Here is a 22,982-nt window from a genome sequence, read left to right on the forward strand (position 1 = left end):
AGCTTCCCTCAAGCCTTAAGCGCTAAGCCCCAACACAGGGCTTGAACTCACGGCGCTGAGATCAAAACCTGAGCTGAGGTCAAAAGTCGGCCGCTTAACCGCCTGAGCTACCCAGGTGTCTCTAACATATTTTTGTTAATTGAAGTATTCAGGTTGAGAAGATTTGAGAGGTATCCTTATCTCCAAATGGATAGCCCATGTAGGTCCCTTTAAAACGAAGTGTAAGGCACACAATTTAACTTCTTCCTATCTCAGACACCCTAGGGACGATAGTAATTTTGTGTGATGGTGAGACCCTCTGCAGCTCTTGAGCTACGTGGACTTTTGGCTCCTATGGCATATGGCCCCTTTTTAAATATGGGACCTCATTCTTGCCTTTCCCCCTCACGATCCGACTGTGCTGCTGATGCTTTTTGCTACCATCAGCACCCCTGTCCTGCCCCATGGCAGCCCATCTCCATCAGCGATAGGGCGGATGCGTGTTAGGGTTATCTGTAAACTGGGAGCGAGTAAGCACTGAGCAGCCGTGTGGGACACATGCTCATAAGCACGGCGTGGACGCTTCTGCGGGCAACAGTTTTACTTCTTTCCTGCAGCTTGTATTATATATCGCTAAGGCTGGGAAGTGAGTGACTTCTGGGTTGTGTGAGCAGAATAGGATTAAGAAATTTAGGAGGCAGAAGGGAAACAGGAAAGATTAGCAACCACTCGAAGACGTAGCTGCAGAACGAGAAACCGGTAATCCAGATGGACAGAAGCAGTGTTTAATGTTATTACTTCTCCCGGGAGCGCGCTGGGGCAGCTTTTATGGAGATGGTGGCCTTGAGGACCTAGAGATTTTAAAATTCCGGCTTCTGGGCCTGCCCCTGCCGGGCTGTGTCTTATGGCACATTACACAAGCCTTCTGATGTTCAGTTTTGTCATCTGTGAAATGGAGCTGAAGCCAACTGGCCTGTCTGTTTAATAAGGAATAGAATCAGGTGGCCTGATGTGCAGAGTCAGGGGCCTGAAGGCATTTGTAAACCTGTCAGGTGGCAAATGAGCAGGAGGGATTATTACCACTCTGTTGTTTTTCTTCACAGACACACCCAGCAGCCCCGTCTGCCTCCTCACCTCCCGGGCCTTCTGCGCACGCTCCCGTCTAAGCTCCCAGCCCAAGCACGTGTGTCTTCAGCCCACGTCCTTGTCACCCCTCCAAACCCAATTTCATCCTTGTCGGTTTTTCCAAAGCAGGATTTGCAACAAGTGGCGTGTTTTCTTAAATATTTGTTTTGCAGGCCATTTGCTTGGCATGGCTATTTTTACAGTGAATAAGGAGCAAGGCTAAAAATACCTTCGCGGGTAACCAGATCAGTTCTGCCTTTGACATTTACGTGGCATTCATTTGCATCTCATTTGTTCACCTTTCTGTCGAACAGGTAGAATGTAAGAAAGCTCAGCCTAAGGAAGTCATGTTCCCACCGGGGACAAGAGGCCGGGCCCGGGGACTGCCTTACACCATGGACGCGTTCATGCTTGGCATGGGAATGCTAGGTGAGTCCAGGTGGGACCCTGGGGACACCGCAGAGCCACCATGCACTGGGGGCTACCGAGACCTCAACACCCAACTGGGTTACCTACCAGTTGGGCAAACTGCCTTTCTGAGTCTCAGATGATACGCCCCTTTGCAAGATAGTTGTGACCATTACAGAGATAGATAGATGATAGATAGATAGATAGATAGATAGATAGATAGATAGATAGGCAGACAGACAGACAGATAGATAATCATCTTGGCCCATGCCTGGCTCATAGAGGGTACTTGATATTATTTTACGTCCTTTACACAACCTTCTTCAAAAGGAGAAAAAGGCAGCCCTCTGCCTCACGCCTCTCTAGTGACGGGGTGTTCTTGAAGACCTGAAGGCTCCAGGCTGGCCTCGCCCGTGTGGGCTGAGGCTACATTTTCTAAAATTTCGGAGAGGAGGGGATGTGATGAGGGTGGGCTATAATCCTGTCTATTTAAATGATTAACATTTTTCTCTTGGGATATCAGAATTTGCATTTAAATGGATGTTTTAAATGGCCTGTTTTACTCTTTATTTGCCAAAAAAAAAAAAAAAAGATGAAAGACAAAGTGTGTTTGTTCTGACGAAAAATGATCTCTCCTGGCTCTTAGAGAAATTAAGTTGCATATTATGCCCCTTCCTTAAAGGTATCTCTCTCCGTCCGGCGTAGATAATTGAAAGTCTTGCCACTGAAATGGCATGAAAAATGGAGAAAGCAGAGAAGAGGCGTAATGGTGTGGGTCGCAACAATAATTAGAAATTTCAAGGCGAGAGAGCGGTATTTTAGTGCGAGTTATTGTGTGTCGGGAAAATACTAATTAAATGGGATAAATGGTAGTTGATGGTAAAATCCCATTCAGGCACATGATCTGTCTGGTTTTAATGGGTTTTCATTCGGTTTGGCTATGAGTCCTCCTTCTATATTGTTTGATCTGCTCTTTATGTATTTTCAGATTTGCAGCTCTTTAAGTCATTCCTGGCTCTGTTTGAAATGTATGAAACTTTTCTTGGTGTTAAACATTCTTAAAAAGAATTGTATCTGTTTTGTCTGAGGAAATAACAAGGGCCGGCAAAGTTAGTTTGAGGAACTTGAAAAGACAGAGAGAGATGCCATGAGAATCCTAAAAATGGCGGAAATATTACTTCTCAAATTAACATTTTAGGTTTGATTGAGTGTCATTGGAAATTCCTGTTTACTTCTTTAAGCATTGACCAGATGATTCTAATGCTGATCTGGAAGCAGAAACACAGGAGAATAGATAAGAAAATGTTTCAAAAGAAAAATGAGAAAAGACTAGTTTGACCAAATAGCAGAACATGGCACAAAGCTGCCATAATGAAATAGTGTGGTGTATAGGAATGCACCTGTTGAGAGAAAAAGAGAAAGGACCTAAACTAAATGTATTTCTGTATAAGGGTGTAAGCATTATAAAGAAATTACTTTTAAAAATCAGTGGGAAGGGGCGTAGGAGGGTGCAGTCGGTTAAGCGTCTGACTCTTGATTTCTGCTCAGGTCATGATCTCAGGGTCATGAGATCGAGCCCCGTGTCGGGCTCTGCACTGAGCATGGAGCCTGCTTGAGATTCTCTCTCCCTCTCCCTCTGCCCATCCCCGCCACCCCTGCTCATACACTCTCTCTCTCTAATAAAATTAAATAAATAAATAAATAAATAAATAACAGTGGGAATTCTCTCCTGATTGACTTTGAGACACTTGTCTACCTCTTGCTTAAGAAGTGATGTTTGTGCAGTCTTTACCTACCTTGTGTATCAAAAGAAGCTCCGAATGAATTAATAGTTCTAAATTGTAAAATCAAGTCTTAAAGAGTTGCTGCCTGCTGGTTTTTGGAGTCTTGAATTTTAAACGGTGAGTATAAAGACCCTGGGGCATAAAATGGGAGCCTTTTTTAGGATCCTGTCTTCAGGAAGTGCCCCTGCCTTTCTGAGTCTGACTTGATGCCCTCGCCGTGCTGGGAAGAATGACCTGTTTTCTTCCGGGGGAAGCAGAGGTGTGCGGCGAAGCCAGCTCCTTCCTGTCAGTTGCCAGAGAGCAAAGGTGCAGCAGTTCTGTTCGCCCCAGACTGCAAGCAAGGGCTGGGGGCCCACGTCTCTACAGACAACCAAGCTCAGATCCTTGGACAGAGGGCACCCATAATGGAAGCCCACGCAGGGGGAGGCTTTGTTGAATGCAGAAGGTGCTCATCAGCAGTAGGCTTTGAGCACCTGCTGCATGCATGCCTCGCCCTGGGCTGGCACTGGGAGACAGTGTTTGACAAGGCAGATGTGGTCCCTGCCCTCAGGAGCTTATGGTGTAGTAAGTGTGACAGCCGTTAACAGCTAGTTAGCCGTAATAGAGTCAGGGGTGCTTTAAGAGCACATCATGAAGAGTGGAAATTAGGCTGAGGAATCAGGGAGTACCTCCCTGTGGAGGTGACCTGTTCACCGTGCTAAGAAAGATGAGCAAGCTCAGGGTGATCCAGACAGGACCAGCCTTGGAAGGCGGGGATCCTAGTGGGGAATGCCGAGAGCCCACTGGCCTGGCTGAGGGGCCAGGTTCACGCAGGGCGTGTGTGAGGAGGAGTGCCCGGCTCAGAGCCTCCAGGATGGGCTTTGACCCCAGCTGGTAGGCGAGCCCACGTGGTCCTTGTGCTTCTCCCAGTGCCATCCGATTGGCTCCTGCTCATTAAGGGATGGATAGGTGATGAATGGTGGGTGCTTACTCCTCCACCCCCACTTCTTCCCTGTCTCTCATGGTTGAAGTCATGACTTCCCTGAGCTGCAGTGAAGAAGTAATTGTTGGTTAAAAATGTTGTCATGGTGAGTTCGTTAGTCCTTGAGTGATAACCTCCCCTGGGCCACCGCCTGCCACCGACACCCCTGCCGCTTAATTTGTCTTTGGCCCATGTAGCTCTGTTGAGGCTGCCTCCAGGCAGAACCCCAGACCTCAGCCAGCACCCCTCACGTCACAGAGGCTTTCCTTCTCCTCCAGTCAAGCAGAGAGCCCTTTAGATTGAACGATGGTGTCAGCCCAGTTGCCACCAAGGTGGGGGTTGTGTGAACCAGTGGGGAGGGTTTGGGGCTTCAGAACCAGGGGATCTGGACTCCCGGCCCCACGGGCTGCGTGACTTCGGACAAGTGCCAACAGCTCTGTCCGTCAGTTACCCCAACCTTAGATAGGGATATGGGACACTCTCACTTCCTGGAGTTGTTGAGGATCAGTGAAACCATCTTGTGCCCCGCCAGCGCTGTATTCCACCAAATCCAAGGTGCTGTGGGTGGTGAAATGTATCTTTGTGCAAACATTGAAAAAGAAAAATACAGATGCCGTTAATTAAACCGTACCATGGCTTGCTTACCACAATGCCTGTGACATAGAGCTCCTTTCAGAGATGTTAAGGTGTGAAAATAAATGTATGTCTTCTGATCAACAAGACACAGTAGGATATACTCAGACTGGGAGCTCTTATTAGTAAAGCAGTGGGGAGCCCGAGGCATTCCCGCACAAGCAGGTGCCCAACACCCTTCCATGGGGCGTCCCTTCCTGCCGGTGGCCAGGAACACAGCCAGACCTGCAGGTGTGGCTTGTGCTGTGGCACCTGCCACCTCCTGCTCTGTTCAGACCCTCGGCCCAAGGAGTTGGATTATCTTTGAGTTTCTGCCTCCCGACAAAGATCTGTGCTCTGGCTCCATGCCTCATCAGCCCCCCGGGCCTTCTGAGTCCGCAGCCACTGTGGTAAGGGCCTTCGGGCACCTGCTGAGATGGGCCTCCTCAGAGCTCCCAAAATATGCCCCCGGCCAAGAGCCAGCTCAGCCTGAGGCCCAGGCAGAAGGGGTGAAGCGGGCACAGCACGCAGGGAACAAACACGCAATGTCACGGCCTGGTTGGCCTCTCCCATCTCAGCCAGACTGGAGTCTCCGGTGAGCCTTTGATGCATTTGCTGGAGACTCCCGGCGCCGCCCTTGGCTTCTCCCATTGGCAGAGCCTGGCATCCTGGGCCTCCGGACACTCTGGGCGAGCAGAGTGCTATCTGCTGTGCTGTGACTAAAGCCCTTGCTTCTTCCCTCGAAAGTGGTCACACCGGGCGGTGTCTGATCCCTTGCTGGGGTGGGATGGCCTGACACGTCCCCGTAAGTCACCTGGATCACCCCCTCCGTGGGGCATATCGGTCCTGGAATCGCCACCATCACCCGTCACGTGTCCACGTCATCACTGTGATCAGCAGCAGCCAGTTTGGTTGATGAACTCGGTGCAGGCAGAAAAACGTTTGTTAAAAATTCATTAATGAAATAAAGTTTTAGTGCTGTAAATTTTTGTTGTCAGAAGAGCAGAAGAATATCTAACACTTGGACAGGTTTTTAGATGTGAGACTATATGCCATTAAAGCTTTTCAGTCCGTTCGCTCAACAAGTATTTCCTGAGCACCTGCTAAGGGCCAGGCACTGTTCTAGGTGCTGAGGGTGCCGCAGGGCGTGAGGTCGCTGATCTCAGGGAGCCGACATTTAGTGAGACAGTACACTGGTCTGTAAGTGACTTGGAAACTGTGACTAATTTTTAAATACCCTGTAAGATTTCCTCCATACTTTGGGGGGTGTCGTCAAAGCGAAGCTGATGAGCGTATAGTTACACGGGTATGTTTGCTTGATCTCTTGATGTGGCTGCATCCGTTCTTGGGAGGAAACCTACAGCTGTTTTGGTTTCAGCTTTCACGGCCTTTGACAGAGCCGTAGAATAATCAGCCCGATGGGAATTCCTTAAAAAGAATGTAGGAGAGAAGAGGAGGGGTCCTCCTCAGAGCAGCTCTCCCTGCCTTCGAGCTGGACAAAACCAAAATCAATAAAACCGTTGGAAAGGTCTTTTCACAGCCTTTCAGACTTCGTTTTGCTGTCTCGTGGCGGCCGAGAGGTGCCCAGAGCGATCCAGCTCAGTGCCCTGGACTCTCTGGTTTTTCTTCATGAAAGCGGACTTAATAAAAGCAAACATGATTATTGTTGATATATTTTATTCCTTTCGGCCTACTGAGCCCTCAGCCATGTAAGCCTACTGCCTCTAACTGCCTTGACCTCACTGGGCACACTACTGAACATGCTTGATACCACTGGGAGAAAAATACCTCTTCGCTGAGGCCTGGAAGGAAAGCTTCACCCTGCAGGCCCAGAAATAGTGGGACTGTGTAGACCAGCTGAAGAAAGCCTGAGGCATTCTTACCAGTGCACCTACTGAGAAGCCCCTGTCAAGTCTTGACCCAGTGTTCCCTGACATTAAGCCCCTCTGAAAGGAGAGCAAATTAAAAAAAAAAAAAAAATCAGCGTCTAGAAGAGATGAGGAGCTGTAATCTTCTGGTGTGCACGGACAGACCCAAAGGAGATTGGCTGGAATTTAGAGCTGCATGTCTAGACCCATTTGTAATTTCAGCTGGGATTTGTCTTTCCCCAAAATGTCTGTTGAGGTCATTCCCAAGGAGGTCTCCATTTGTTCAGCTGTTTCCTGGTGGACAAAGGAAACTAAAAATTCAGCTCTGCAGTTTTCTTCTAGGACAACACAGTGCACCAGAACTTTCTGTGGTGGTGGAGAGGGCCTCTATCGGCGCTGCCCAAGATGGTAGCCACTAGCTGATGTGGCTACTGAACACTGAAGATGTGGCTCATACGACTGAGGAACTGGGGTTTTCATCATGGTTTAGACTTACATTTAAATTGGACAACATAGGCCTAAAGATGCTCCCATGGCTCGGGATGACCCTGGGGTCTGACATTGGCCTTCACGTCCCAGCCTGGGAAGGGCTCTGGGCACTAGGTGTTGCCTCTGGATGCCTCCCTCGTGGAGCCCACGTGGCACCCCAGGCAGTGCCCTGCATACCACGTGGCATATATGTCACACTCCGGCAGGTCCCTGGATAAACAGCCCTTGTCTCTTGTCCTCTCAAGTCGGGGGCCTGGTGGGACCTGTTTTCCATGACTGGGTAGCTGAGTCACAGAGCCTGGGAGACGATGAGTCATGGGCCCACCTAGAATGCAAACATCTTCCAGGGTTAGACCAACATCTTCTAGAGTTGGAGCAAAGATCCAGAACCACAATTCTGGGTTTTTTTTCTTTTCTTTTTTTTTTTAAAGGTTTTATTTATTTATTTGACAGAGAGAGAGAGAGAGACAGCCAGCGAGAGAGGGAACACAAGCAGGGGGAGTGGGAGAGGAAGAAGCAGGCTCCCATTGGAGGAGCCTGATGTGGGGCTCGATCCCAGAGCGCCGGGATCACGCCCTGGGCTGAAGGCAGATGCTTAACGACTGAGCCACCCAGGCGCCCCGAGAACCACAATTCTGAGAACTCTGCCAGCATCACCAAAAGGTGGCCCTGAAATGATCTGCCTGGCAAATTCAAATTGTTGTTCATTTCTGAGTTTCTTTTTTTTCCCCCCCACTGTGGAAAGCCTGTCTGCAAGAAAGGTGGTCATCCAGGCAGGCTTAGTTTTTCCTTTAGTGACAAGAGATAATTACTGTGGGATTGATCAGGCATCCGGAGTATTGGAGCACATAAATTGTGCAGTGCCCAGTGTGGGAGGGGCCCAGCTCCTAATGGAAGCGGTGGCTGGGTCATCTCGCTGTAATGTGGCTTGATGGAGCGTCCACATGGGTCTGCTCTAATGTGCTATTGATATGCAGCTAGCCAATTTCCCCGTGTGGCTGGGGCTGGGAGCCGTTCGAGCAGAGCTGGGCTGCACGGCAGTAAATGAAGAGGAAAATTGAAGTAATGTTGTATTATAAATTTATGATTTCATCTGCCTGACCCAGAGGATGTTTGTGATGGGGGGTGGAGATCAGATCCCCCACTCTGGCAGATGCCAAATTCTCGTCTTTGTTGTGCAGGAGACAGTATTGACGTGTCCGGGAAGATTGGGGTGAGGCCCCAAATTGGGGTGAACTGGACCATGCTTGTCTTCCTTCTTGTCGAGGACCGTCGCGTGTGCCAGAAAGAAGGCAGATAGGGAATGGTTCTGGTGGCCTGAGTCAGGGAGGGGCTGGGCGTCCCACCCCCCAGCCACCCCACCCGCCCCGAGGGAGTCTGGAAGGTGAAACATGGGCCTACACTTCTGCTGTCAGATTAAAATATTTCAGACCCCTCGTGCCGAAGTTAGAAGCAAAGGAGTCATTTTTCACCAGGAAAGACCCGAGGCAGCTATGATTTGGCTGTTTGCATATAATCCGTTTATCAATATTATTGAAATAATGGTTTAAGAAATCTAGTCATGAAAGATCTGATTTGAGAGCAGGTGATTAATTCGGAGGAGAACTGAGCTGGCCAGCCATGGCATAAATGCCAGGGAAGAAGCTAGTGTGCGTGCATCCACTGAAGGCCTTTTGGGCTCCCCGCCTCCGCTGCGTCCCTCTGTCCCTTTCTTTCCCCACCGGGGGGCCGGAGCTGAGCGTCACACTTGGATAGCCTGCTCCTCGGCGGGCAGCGCAAAGCTGCGCGGTTATCCTGCTTGTCTGAGCGGCCCTCTGCCAGGGAGACAGCAAGCACCGGGAAGGAACACACGCTGGGCCCTTTTGAGGTGGAGACGGGTCAGTTGGCCAGTGAGCCGTGACTGCACATTTGGAAAGGCTCTGGCTAAACGGGAAGGGAAGGGAGCCACAGGGGGTCTCAGTTGAGAATGCTGCAAGGGACTCACCAAGCTTTGTACAGATGGCAAGACTCAAGCTGTCAGAGGATGAGGAAGACCCCCTAAGGGTGTGGCCTTGGGCCAGAGGCAAGCCTGGACCCCAAGTCTCCTGACGCCCACAAGAGCAAGCCTCTCTTCTGGGTCCGATGACAGATCCACTGGTCAAGCGGAAGCTGTGACACCGCCACGCATGGGCAAGTGAGGAAAGGTGGGTCCCATCCCTGGGCCTCTAAGGCATAAAAGCTCTCTGAACAGGCAGCAGGAAGACCTGCTAACTGGAACGCACGATGCCAGGGTGCACCCCAGGTGGAACCGCATGAATGAGCCTGTTCCTTTAGTCCTCGCCGCAGGTCAGAAAATGCTTGTGACGTACCCACATGCACTTGGGACGTGGACGATGAGACCCCAGAGCCCGTATTTGGGGGTGTGTAAGTGGCTGTATCAAGCTGTGGAGACATATGGAAAGCCGTCACTGCTGCCCTCGTGGCTGGAGGGCATGAAAACTCCACCCATTAAAGCCACTTTCTACCAGCATCTTGGTGATAAGCCACAGAAACAACTGGCTGCAGAAGGAGATTAGTGGAAGGGGCTTGGCAGTGCACAGGATTGCCAGGAAGGCTGGAGAATAGGCAGTAACTGGGGAGCTGGGTGGTCAGCTCAACCCAGGGAAACCCAGGAATGACCTGGTCAGGGGCCCCTGTTGCCACCACTGGGTGCTGGGCTCGTGCTGAAGACACCAGAATGAATTCTGAATCACTGTCTCTTCCTCTGCCGCACTAGCCCCAGAAATGGAAGGCTTCCATGGGCCAGACCCAGGTTCACAGCCTGCTTCCCAGCTGCCTGGCTCAGAGAGAGCAGGAGCGTGCCCTTTTCTGCTTCCGTGATGGGAGGCAGACCTCTCTGTAAGACTCAGACTCAGAGAAGGGGTTCTGGTACTGGGCAGCCAAAAAAACAACCGCAAATATCTGCCTCAGAGGTCAAAGCAAAAGTCCAGCTGTTGGTGGTGGTTGGGTGGTTGGTTGTGGGTGGCGGGAGGTTGGCCGTGGAGGCTTTGAAGAGCATGAACATACTGCGATTCCCAAACACTGAACGGAGGGAGGCAACGTGAGCCTGGTGGGATGGGAACAGGGGAGAACCCGTGGGTCTCCTTTGCCTGGTGGAATCTGTCCAAGAGGGCTACACACCAGCCTTCTCTGTCGCTGAGTCAAGAGGGCGGGACATAAGCGGTGAAGTAGCCTGAGCGAGCACAGCACAGAGTTGAGAGCCAGGGGACTGCTCACGGACGGTTTCATACTAGATCACAGAGGGGCCACACTAGCACCAGAACATGCCAGCGGTTTGCTCACACGCAGCCCAGCAGCCATTTCCACAGGCAGCGCACAGTTCACGGATCATCCCCTGGGTTGTCTACGGAGATCCTGTGGAAAATAACGCTTGCCATGAAGCACCCATTACAGCGTGTGGTGTGAGGCTTCTGGGTTTGGGCCATGCTTCCTGGAGCACATTTTAACCCAACCAGTCCCTCGAAGTTTCAGGGGGGTGGGGGATGAGGTTCTTGGGAAGATGCTGGAGTATCTGTGCTTGGATGCAGCCCCCAGGACTCTGCCTCCCCTGGGCCATGGCTCATTAAGCCCAGGGGTTTTCCAGAAGCACAGGGTCAGCCGTGAGTTTTGCCCCAAAACTCTGACCCCTGAATACTCACGCTTTGTCTGGTGCTGGCACCGCTGTCTGCTGCCTTGGGAGGAGGCATTACAAGGACTTTAATCTCCTGCTGTCAATAGCTTTAAGGTAAAGTACATTCAGGGTAAGCTCTCCAAATGTCAGAGCCGGGCTCAGGCCCTCTGTTTGGTGCTAACGCGTGGCATTTACTCTGTAGGTTCCAGAAAGTACGTGGGCTTTGGGGGTCTCTCTGCCCAAATACAGGTTAATTACCAGCACGCTGACAGCAGTGCCCCCAGCCACAGTAGAGAGGGGACTCGAGCCCTGGGTAAAGACCCTCGAGGGAGACAAATCATTTTGTGCAGGAAAATAACCCAGGCTGTCCTCATTTCTGCCCTCCCTGGGATTTCACCCCAGGCCTAAGGCAGCTCTACTAACACCACTGTGGTCTTTCTCTCTGTGTTCAAGGCTACCCCAACTTTGTGGCAACCTATGGCCGCGGCTACCCTGGATTTGCTCCTAGCTATGGCTATCAGTTCCCAGGTGAGTGTCTTTGTCTCCCGGGGCTTTGGAAGCACGGGAGATGGGCTGCATTGGCGGGGAGGCGGGAGGATCCCTAAAGAGAGCACAGCTCGTACACATATCCATTCAGGAAATGACCTGGAGGTGCTGAAGTTCAAATCCACTGAACTCCGGGGGCAGGATGCAGCTCAGTGTCTGATTAACTGAAGTACCGCCTTGGTGCTGGGTATTTGAGAGTGGCAGCTTTCGGGGGGAAAGGGAAAGAGCTGAGTCAGGACCCTCCCTCTACCCACCCTTCATAGTCTGGAACCTGTTACAGGCTCTCCGGCTAGACTGGACTCTTACCCTCTGCCTCCCTCATCTCCTGTCTCCCTCCCACCTGCCTACCTTCCTACTTTCCTGCCTACCTTCCTTCTCTCCTTCCTTCCTTCCTTCTTTTCTTCCTTTCTTCCTTCCTTCCTTCCTTCCTCCCTCCCTCCCCTCCTCCAGCTCGGCCTGGTGGTCCTGGCTTCGACGCCCTTCTGTGTGTACCTGTGGTGTGCTGTTGGGGTTTGGGCTTGCTGTCCTGGGTGGGGGGGTGTAGATTTAGCCTCCCCTGCATATAGGCATCAGAGACAAGGCAGAGCCCACAACAATGTCCGCTTATGTGCCCAGGCTGCCACAGCTCCCACGTGGCTGGGAGGCCTGGGACCCCCACCAGAGGCAGGCAGCAAGGGCAGGCATGGTCTTACTGGGGTGGGGGGGAGGGTGCTGCAGGAAGCGATGTTGATGGGGCTTTACATGTCCCCTGAAGGGGTGAGCCAGCCTTTCCCAGATGTGGAGTATAGACAAGGATATATAGGGGTACAGGGGTGCTTGGAGGGTGTCTGTGTATAGAGGACAGGTAGAGTTTCTAGAGAAGGCATTAGGAATGGAGTTTTGTCCTCTTGGGGTCTCTGCTGAGGAAGGAGCTTCCGTGGGAAGCTGGGCTTCCAGCAGAGTTTCATACCTGGTTGGTCGTCCTGCCTGGACCCAGAGGCCTTGGAGGCCCAGGGAGCATAGGCATGACCTTTAGAGTATCACATCCTGAAGTCAGGGAGGAGGGCCGGGGAGAGGTGCGCGAGGGTCTCACCCAGCGTTTGCACACCTCCGACTGAGTGTTGGGGTGGGGAAGGGTATCTCAGAGGAGGTCAGGAAGCATCTGCGGCACTTAGAGCCATGCCCTGTGGGGGACAGATCCTCCATCAGCGACGGAAGCCCTAGGCTCTTGCCTGCGGCCACAGCAGGCCACCCAACATCTCTGGGCCTCATCTCTGTCTTCTGTAAACAAGGGGTTTGGGCAGGATAGTCCTTGGGGTCTGTGCACCTTTGTGATTGTGGGGGTGAGAGGGGTGGGGGAGGCAGGTACGGTAGCAGCAGTCCCGGATGGAGGAGTGTGAGTGGGGAGACTTCCCCATGAGCGTGTCCCCTGGGGCCAGCGTCCGCATCAGGGTGGGACCCCTGTTCCTCTGCCACAGCTGGCTGCGCTGGGGTGGCCGTGGGCCTCTCGAGGCAGGCCAGAGAAGTCTGCCGCTCTGCTAGGTCGTCCCATCTACGGATGGGGACCCCGAGGCCTAGAGAGGTAGAAAACCCTGTTCCAGGGCTCATTCGCAGCAAGGAGCAGGGCTACGATCTAGACCCAGATGGTCTGTCTCTCTCTCTCTAGTGTGTCTATCCAGTACGGTCCCACTAACCACACGTAGCTACTATAATTTAGATTTAAATTAAAATGAAGTAAAATGAAAATTCCAGTTTCTCAGTCACACTAGCCACACTTCACTCACTCAACAGCCACACGTGGCTAGTGGCTACAGTTAGCACGGCCTGTAGAACATTTCCATCACCATGGGAAATTCTATCGGATGGTGCCATTCTGGAGCATGAAGAAGGGGGGCGGTGCATGGTCCACACACAGATATGCATGCATACACACTGTCCCTTCCACGGAGACCTGCCACGTCATTGTCCCTGTTCATTTCTTACCTGTTCTCCTCAGCCCAGAAGCTGGTGGCAGTTTCAGGAAAGCCTTTCATCTGCTTGCCTCCCTGCACAATCAGGTTGCCATTGCCCCCTCGGTGTGGTACTAGTCCCAGGCAGGGAGAGTTGGGGGATCCTAACGTGGAATAATTTGAGGGATGACAAAGTGTATCCCGTGCGAAGGGCTCTGTCTCAGGGATCTGTGTCCTTGGATCTGTCCTCAACGGACACGTATGCAAGAGTGACCAAACAAGGCTGGGTAGGATGAGATAGAGTCTCCCAGCTGTGCCCAGCTCTTCACCATAAGCCAAGGCTTTGGGAACAGAGCAGGGGTGTAAGGGACTGGGAGTGGGCTAGGAGTGACCATGTCCAGGGCCTGGATGTCACAGTCATTAGCTCCTGCAACTTAGTGCAGTCAGCTGGATTTGATTTCGGCAGGAATGGGGCATTCAAATGTCTGGACAGGGGCTTCCTGACCCGTGGGACGTGGCTATTCTCTCCTCCCCCAGCCATCAGACTCTCCATTCCCCATCCTTCCAGTTCTCACCCTGAAGGTCTCTTGTGTTCTCACCGATGGCCACAAAGAGGCTGTCAGTGGCCACAAGAGTGAGGCCACCTGCTGTTAGGGCGGGTCCGTGTGTGGAGTAGCCCCAGGCCGGGAAGGGGGTGGCCCAGCTGCTGGACCTGGCTGCCGCTCTGTCCCCTGTCCCCAAGCAGCCTAGGTAGTCACCTATGGTGTTCCCATCAAGAGCTCATGATGTGGTGGCTCCCCTCAAAAACTAAACGTGATCCTGCCTGGAGCCTCCAGCCCAGGATGGGGTCTCTGAGTTAGGGGAGCTCTGGAACGTTCTGACATCCATCTCTTGCCCTGTACCAATAAGGAGTGTTTTAGAGGGTCTGGTGAGGAGGTTGGGGTGCAGAGGGACAGCCCAGAGGAGGGCGGCCCAAATCTGCCCTCCGCTCACCTGTCCGGTTGACTCTGTTGACTCCTCCCCGAACTCTGGGGTCCTGTGAGCCCGTGACAGCACAGCTGTCACCACCAGACTGCTTTGCGGTTTCTGTTTTGAGGTCTGTCTTTTCCGTGTCCTCACCGTGTACCACTTCACCCACGTCCCACCTCCAGTCTCTCACCGTGTGTGTGGACACCGCACCCCTCCCAGCCCCTGGTGGGGCAGCGTGCGCTAGCCAGGAGAAATGACAGGACGCCCTGGCCCCCGAGACCTGCTGAGGCTCTTCAGCCTGCGTGTGTGCACTCGCAGACTGTGTCCCCGGGGTCCCCTGTCAGACAAAGGGCCCTGCGTGTCACCTGCGCAGGCCCTTTCCGTGAATACCCCCTCCTCTCCTGGGCCGCACGGCTGGCGCCAAGCAGCGCCCGCCTCGGCTCACCTTGAGCACTCGATGTGGTTCAGTGAGATGCTCCGATGAGGAGGGCGCGACGCCAGTGGATAATTGTCAGAGTGAGGAGTAGTTCTTTTCTAGAAAGACTGAGGGATGACCCACCACTATGGAAGTAGTTCCTTCTTCCCAGGCCCAGATGCCCCCCGTGTACCACCCCCTGACCCTCCCCCGGCTCAGTACTGGGGCTCAAATAATTATAATCCTCATCAGTGGCCTCCCCTGTTTCCTCTCTTCCCCCGCCCCCTTCTGGACTCATTTCAGTTTAATCTGTTAATTTCTGTTCTTATTTCACTTTGCAGACTATTTGCCGATTTCACAAGACATAATTTTTATCAACTAGCTCTTAAGAGAGGCATAACACATTGGGGTTTGCTACCATTGCTAGAGAGAGGACACAGTCCCGGCCGGGGCACCCCAGCTGCTGTCAGTGTCCACTGAGACTGTCCTAGCTGCCTGTTTGAACGAATGTTCTTTTTCTCATTTTTAATTCTTGGAAGAGACTCATGTCCTCATTGCTTCACTCAGTTTAAAAAATTTTTTCCTGCAGTCCCTTCCCATTTTCGCTTCTTGGAATGTAACGGGGCCAGAGGGAGACTTCTCACCAACTTTGTAGAGCCTCCTCAGGGGAATCCAGGAAACAGGCATCAAATTATTTTAAATAGTGACCAAATGGGCTTCCTGGGGCATTTCACGGGGTGAGCTTTTAGTGCTGGAACCCCGCAGGCGCTGGGGATAGGTGTCTCAGAGCACCTGTGTCCTGTGGAGACAGTACCAACAGTGAGCAAACACACACACCCTGTTCCGTAAATACTAATGTGAAAAACGTAATCTGGAAGAAAAACTATATCTGAGAAACCATCGTGATCTGGTTGTCTTTGTCCCTGGGGGCCGGTCCCTCCATGGCCGTTAGCCGTAATAATAAGGTACACGTGTCTTTGAGAAGGGACAGTGTCATCACCGGGGCATTTGCTGCATCTCCGGCAGTGTGGCCGCAGATCCACGCCAGGCCCCTCCCTCCCCAGCATCCCGTCCACAGTGGCCTTGCAGTCACTGCTGGGATCGGGGCCTCTGGGCCCGCCAGGGTAGGAGGGGACAGAACACGGGGCTGATCCTGATCAGGCCAGCACCCCCGATGATCAGTCACTCCGAGAAGGGTCTGCTTTTCCCATGGCCCTGACCCCCTCCACATCCCCATTTGAAATAGTCCCCCTCACTTGGATTCACGAAGTACAGCTCCGCAGGGCCCGCAAGAGCCACCGCCTTGTTTACGCTCATAGTTTGTGAGAAGTAACCCGCCTGCTTCCACTGGATGCATTTGGTATGAGCAAATCCATCTGTTCGAATGTCTGTCCTTGAGACCCTACCTGTGTGGTTTTGCTCATCTCATTAAAGATGCTCGATGTAATCATTGGTTAGTTTCCTGTTATTTTCCCGCAGGCTTTTTCATGAGTGCTGTTTTTTTTTTTTAAACAATTCTGTATGGCTTCCCACCCCCACCCCCGCTTTATTTGCTATGAATTGCTTTGCTTTCGTGAACTTGTCCTAGTATGCTCGCCTCACCCACATTTTAGCCATTGTGAATTTTCTTCATTTCTGTAAATAGTTCATCTGTGCTGCTCCCTAATGACGTTTTATTTTTTCCCCCTGTAAGCGACTGAGGTAGAAAAATAAATTGTTTACCACGGACATGCTGTGTGCTGCCGTCTCTTAGCCTGCAGTGTCCTGTTCTCGCTCCGGGGGAGGTCAATGCACTAAATAGCCGGTCCCGATAACAGCCTAGCGCAGTTTGTGAAAGCATGCGGACTCTCCCTGGCTGCCGCCTGTCCCCAGCCCTCCCCGCTGCCTCACGTCCCCTGCACTTGCTCGGGGTGGTCCTGTCCTTGAGCAGAGGGGCAGAGCATCTGCGCACAGCAGCTGCGTGGCCCGCCCCCATGCCCCTTATCTGCCATCACTCTTGCCCTCCAGGGAAGATGCCGCTGGAACATCTGGAGCGCCTGACATCTGTGCACCAGGTGTACATGAGCTCATGTACGTGCTCGTGCACGCTGGCCGGTGTGCAGTTTGCCCGTGGTTTGCCTTGCGAACTCCCCTGAATGGTGCAGGTTGCGGGAGGTCCCCAGTGTTGCTGGACGTGAAGCGAGAAGGACCTCGTTTCCAGGTCCCCCACTTGGCCATGTAGTACCATGTGACCTGGAGCGAGTGATGTAACCCTTGCAGCCCTGGGAATAATAATAGTGCCCAAGTGGTTGTTAGAATTAAGTAGGATGGAGGGATACATGTCAGCATACCTTGTAAATTGGTAAATGCTATGCAGCCAGAAGTTTTAGAAATCGTCTTCTTATTATGCCGCTCTCCAGAGTGGTTGTCTCTTCCTCATCAACCTCAGCAGAGCTGCCTATTGGTGGATCTGCTTATCCGTGAAAGAAATGCTGTAGGATCCCCCGAGAGAAGCCAGAGAATTGCTGGGACTTCTTTCCCACCCTTACGCCCCATCCCTGCCCCTCCATCCCTCCCCCTTTACTCATCGTCAGGCACTGGATTAGATCCCAGCTATCTAGACATGAATGAGACTCCCTCCTTCAAGATGCTCATAGTCCAGCCGGGGGAGAGAGAACCAGTCATCAGACCCAGTGACCATCATGAGACAGGTGCTTAGCTAGAAAGAGGGAATCACTCTTTGCTACAAGGGGACAATGGTGGCTGCTTGTCCAGCCTAGGGTGCTGTCAGGAATGGCCCCTTAGAAAAGGTGACATCAGACCTGGATCTTGCAAAGCCACACAAAATTAGCTATGTAAATAAAGAAAGAAAATATATCCCGGACAGAGAAATGACATGCTTAGACACTGAATCAGGTGGTTTTAAGAAAGAAAGAACACAAAAAAGTAAGAAAACACAAAGTAGTGATGGCTAAACAAAATAATTTGTTTCTCTCTCTCATGTAAAAGAGGCCTGGATTTGGTTTCACAAATCTAATACAGAGGTCTGGGTTTCTTTTATCTTCATGTTCCAGTCTCTTCAACATAAGACTCCACCTCATAGTCTAAGAAGGCTGCCCAAGCTCCAGCCATTACATACTCATCCCAGAAGAGCACATCTCTTCCCTTTAATAGTACTTCTCAGGATTCACGTATGGCACTCTGCTTAGATCCATTGATTTGATTTTAGTCACATGACTAGTTTTAGCTACAAGGGATCCTCAGAAATGTCTTTATTTTAGGTAACCACATGTCAGCTAAAAACGGGATTCTGTACTAAGGAAGAAAAGTGGAGTATATATGGGATAATAATAAAAGTAGAGTAATACAGGATACCTAGCAATCTGCCACAAACCTGAGAGAGGAAGCAGCCCATGTCCCACGGATTACGCCGATTCCAGAGTATGGGCAGCTTACAGGAGCAGTTTGCGGTGGGAGGTGTGGGCAGATGAGGCTAAAGAGGGCAGCAGGGGTGAGTCATGGTGGGCTTGTGAGTCACATTCAGGAATTCAGATCTAATCCTGAAAGCAAGCGGAAAGCCCTTAGGGGATTTTAAGTAGAGGAGTAAGGTGATTCAATTGCCAAAGTGAATCAGAGAGGTGGGGGCCAGTGGAGAAACCACAGGGTGACCTCTGTTCCCTTTCTCCTGCACCTTCACTTCCTCTCCTCTCCCCTCCCCTCTGACTCACACTCTCTTGGCTCCATTCCTCTCCCTGCCTCAGGCTGGCCGGTGGCCCTGCAGGGGTCCTTCAGCCAGGTTGGTATCACATAGCTCAGTGCTCCCACCTCCCTCCTAGGACAGTTCATGGGGGAGCAGCCAGGCAATGCCCCTTCCAGGCGGGGACACCCTGGGACTCGGGTTCTGGAAGTTCCAGTTTGTGCTTGTACCTCTCCAGCGACAGAAAACAGGTTTCATCTCGGGTGCGGATATTGACTGATGGCTACTGGCCACCTGGAGAACTGGCTTCAGGGCAATTTCGGGGCCAAGTCCTCACTCAGCAGAAAGAGGGGCTGTGATTGATTAGCGATGCCTGCAGGGTTGCTGGATCGGGGACTCGTGCCCACTCGCCACGGATTTCGCCTTCCTTATTCGTCTAATGGTTCTTGGGTGCCAGGGGATTTTCGGTCACTCTAGAAGATGGCCATTATGTTTCACACAGAGGGAGGTGGATGTGGTCTGAGGAGAGGTGCAGGAGCTCAGGGACACCGTGTGCCCTCTGGAGAAGAAGCCTCAGTAGGGACTGCGGCAAGGTCGGCTCCGGTCAGGTCCAGCTGGTCTGAGCAAAGTCAGGCTTAGTGGTCGGTCTTGTCCTGAAGGCCGTGGCTTGAATGTGGAAAGCAGAGTGCAGAGAGCCCATGCTCTCGGGAGGGGAGGGCGTTTGCTGTAAACTGGCTGACTGGGGAGAACGGCCTTGGCCATGGGCAATGGGCTGTTTCCTGAACCAACCTTGTCGGTTCCGTCTGGTTTATGACATCTTGTGAGGTGTTCAGAAACGCGGTTGGCTGCCACCCCACAGGCCTAGGATCCTGCCTAGATTGGTCACCTGGACCACTGCAGGGAACAACTCCAGCGCCCTTCCGTCCACCCCTTCTTCCTGCCCCGCCCCCAATGTTGGCCGACCTTGAACTGCTAAGATGTGGTTGGCTTCCCAGGTAATCGGACGGAACCTTGGGCCCATGTGCCCTGGGCACCCGCAGCGAGGTGTTTGGGGTCTATAAACAAACGCTCCCTTGTAAAGAAGGCCCCTCGTGACGGGGCAGCCCCCGCACATCTGTTCGTCGTCCGCCCTGATCCGCACAGCCCTACAGCCCTCACGCTTGTCTCCAGGGATTACGCCCTTCCCAGATTGGATGCAGGGGCAGATTTTCAATCACAAGCTAGCTCATTCTGCGGCCCGTGCCCCCCGCCCCTCCGGTCCCCTGGCCCTGTGTGTCCTGGGGGCTTGTCCTCTGTTTGAATGGGAAGGGCAGGCTCAGTCAGGGAAGCAGGTCCGCTGCTCTGGAAGAAGACAGAGGGGTGAGATGTCACCCCAGCCCTGAATCCTGGCTGAGGGCTGCCCGGAACCTGTGCGTGGGCCTGGCTGCAGCACCTTCCCTCCGCGTGGAGAATCAGGAGCTGACACTATTCCCAGATGAAAGCAGAGCGCAGGGCCTAATAGGCACTTAATAAATGTTTGCGGAAATGAATTGGAGCGATCTGAATTGACGTGAATTGCGGGTTTCACTTTCGATCAGCTTTCTGTGCCTCTTGAAGCTCCTCTGCATAAATAAAGGGAAATGTAACCAAAGGAGCGCACAGCTCCCCATGCGAAAGCCCGGAGCACTGTGGCCTCCCAGCTTTCTGGGAGAGTAAGGCCTCCTCTGGGCCTCCGTGTCCCCATCTGTCCAATGGGGCTATCGATCCTTGCCCCGCTCCCTTTCCTCGTGGGTTGTTAAGAGGGGCCCTGGGATCAGGCATGATCTAGGGCTTGGGGAAAGAGGAGGGTGGTCGTGTCCAAAGAAGGAGGGGCTCCGGCAGAGGCAGAGGCAGGGGCAGCATGAGGGAGGCTGCGGGCCTGGCTTCGTCCCTCCTCCTCCTGGGGGCTGAGCGCTGCACCCACTGAGCCCATCTACCCCCGCCCTGCTGCCCTTGCTCCTCTCCCACCTCCCGGGGTACCCGTACCCTCAGGCTCACAGAGTCCTGCTTGGCCTGCCAGCTCGAATGGAATCACCTTGCTTCAAGCCCTTCAGGTTTCATTTCCATCAGCAAAATCACGTGAAAGCCTGCCACTTAAAACACAAAACAACAATATATTGAGTGTGAAATTATAGGCGGATGGCAGTGGCAGTCCTGAGGGATGGGCAGTTCATGCCCTCCAGGACAGCCAAGGACAAACCAGAAGGCAAAGGTGTGGCCCCCACTCCTTCCTCCTCCCCAGGCTGAAAAGAGGGAGCAGAGTCCTGCCCAGAGACCTGGCCCCAGAGTGTAGGTCAGCTCGGGTCCCCTGCCCCTGAGAAATCCCAACCAACGGGGTCACGCCCTCTCGCCCTCTCCTCCCTGCGCCTTCGTTTTGAGGGCGGGGGCACAGGCACATTTTCTGCAGTGTGCTGGAAAGGGTCATCAGGGCCTGCCCCAGGCCTGGTTCTCTCCAGGCACAGGGATGCTGAGCGAGCGAGCGAGGAGGTCAGAGCCTGGAGGACATCCCACATGTGGCCAGATGTGTTCCTGTGCGGTCTGACTGGTGTGTGGAGTGAGCATGGGGGACTTTGCTTGGAAGGCTCTCAGGAAGGGCTGGCACCTGAATTGGGTTTTGAAGTGCAACTAGAATTTTACCAGGCAGCGGATGAGGGAAAGGTATCCGTATCCAGGGACCAGAGGTTAAAGGCACGAAGGCATTATATGTCTTCCTCCCTCGCATTCCTGCCGCTGTTCATTGTGACCCCTCTCTGGGCAGATGCTGTGCCATTACCTGGGCCAGGACAGCTGGAGAACAGACTTTGTCGTGGGGAAGTCAATGCCACTTCCTCCCAGACGGAGGGAAGGAATTTGTGGGCTGGAGATGCCGTCCCCACCCGTGTCTCAGGAGGCTGTTTCGGGTCTAACCCTTTGTGAATACCACTGAGCCAGCCCAGAGTGCCCTGGATGCTAGCTGCCGGGGCTGGCTTCTTTGAAGGAGAGCCTTGCCCCAAAACACTCGCTTGTCGGGGGAGGGGAGAGCACAGCCTGCTAATGCCCCGTGGAGGCCCTGCTGCCCTGCTCTGAGCCTGAACGGTGTTCAGCTGGCCCCAGGGCACCCCTGGTGTTTCAGGGGAGGGTCTAGGGTAAGTGCTGCAGCTGTCCTAGTGGTCTGTGTTTAGGATCTCTTCGTCTGGTCTCTGGTACCAGCCTTGAACAAGCTAGGATTCGGGTAAAGCTAGAAGCAGGGAGAGGCACCTTCTTCCCCCCACCCCCTCACACGCACCCACCCACCTATCCATCCTTTACACATCCAGCGCATAGTTCCTAAGCACCTGCCATGTCACAGGCTCTGCCCTCGATGCTGGGGACATGGTGCTAAACCAGAGAGACATGCTGTTGCCTTTGTAGGGCATTTGGTAGGGGGCAGAGAAGAGAGCAGGATTCCACCGAGACAGAAGGACCCAGAGAGGCTCCTCTGGCCAGGGCCTTCCTAGAGGAGCTGTGGGGAGCAAGAGGGCAGCCAGTCCAGCTGCCCTGAGAAGCACCTGAGCTCCAGGATCCACGTCCACACCTGTGGTCACCATGTCATAGGGCCCTGTCCCTCCCTGAACCCCTGCAAACCCCCTGCCTCCTGCAGTCACATTACCCCACCCAAGTTAGCACTTGCACTAAAGATAAAACCTACCCTTATCACTCACAAGCAAATTATAAATGTTATCTATGAAAGCCCTTTGGAAGTGAAATGTCATGTAAATTAATAGGATTTTAGAATAGGAAGGCTCCAGAGGGAGTTCTCAGCTCCGCTACTGTTATTACCTTGGGCAATAATAATAAAAATAGAAATAAAAGTTATTCCACTTACTGATGGCTTGCCGCATGCCAGATACGCACTGAGCACCCAGTGCCATCATCTCACTGTCACAGGCGCCCTGCCAGGAGGCGCCATGAACTGCATTTTTAGAGGAGCAGAAGGAGCCCGGGACAGAAGTTACGTCACAACGAATGTGAGCCATGGCATTTGACCGCCTTGTTGTAATCACTCTCTGTACGGTGTCCTTGAACCGCTCTGGCCCTGGGGTCCTTCATCTGTGAAATGGGACTAGCAAGGTCTTCCTTGTGGAGCTGTGGGGCCGGCTCACGGAGGTGACCCGGGCCTCTCTAGGAAGGGCCGGACCTGAGGGGACTTTCTGGGTTCTTGACCGTGGAAAGTGCCACTGCGGCAGCTGCTGTTATTCTCAGGGGTGCGAGGACTGTTTTCGTATTGTCTAGGCTGTGTTCTTTTATCGTACAGGTGAGGAAACAGGCGTAGAGAAGGTTCTGCCGTTCGCCCTTTCAACTCGGGCTGGCATGCAGTGGTATGTCGTGCTGTTAACAATGTCAACTATGTCTGTGCCAGTTGGTAAATAACAGCCGCCCTGCACCCCCAGAGCGTCCCCACCACCACCTGGGCTGCCCCCCAAGACTCCCTGACCATCCCCCGGTCCACCAATCCCACTGATGCCCAGTACAGCAGTGGTCAGTCATTCAGTGTCAGAAACAGCTTGTCTCAGGAGACGAAAAGTGGGGGGGGGGG

At 52.9% G+C, this 22,982-nt stretch overlaps 1 protein-coding gene across 5 annotated transcripts in view; it reads left to right on the forward strand.

Moving 5' to 3' along the window:
• Positions 1-22,982, forward strand: part of MSI2 (musashi RNA binding protein 2) — a 387,381-nt gene that overhangs the window by 324,536 nt on the left and 39,863 nt on the right. For 4 of the 5 annotated variants that reach the window (XM_040640878.1, XM_040640877.1, XM_040640879.1 and 1 more), the window contains exons 9-10: positions 1,419-1,533; positions 11,329-11,403. In XM_040640878.1, the coding sequence (XP_040496812.1) occupies positions 1,419-1,533; positions 11,329-11,403 (190 nt within the window). Of the gene's footprint in view, positions 1-1,418; positions 1,534-11,328; positions 11,404-15,074; positions 15,340-22,982 lie in introns of those variants that run through there. The other variant, XM_040640882.1, reaches the window with a different exon arrangement.

This window comes from Ursus maritimus, unplaced genomic scaffold (assembly GCF_017311325.1).
Source record: "Ursus maritimus isolate PB19 unplaced genomic scaffold, ASM1731132v1 scaffold_24, whole genome shotgun sequence".
NCBI classification, from domain to species: domain Eukaryota; kingdom Metazoa; phylum Chordata; class Mammalia; order Carnivora; family Ursidae; genus Ursus; species Ursus maritimus.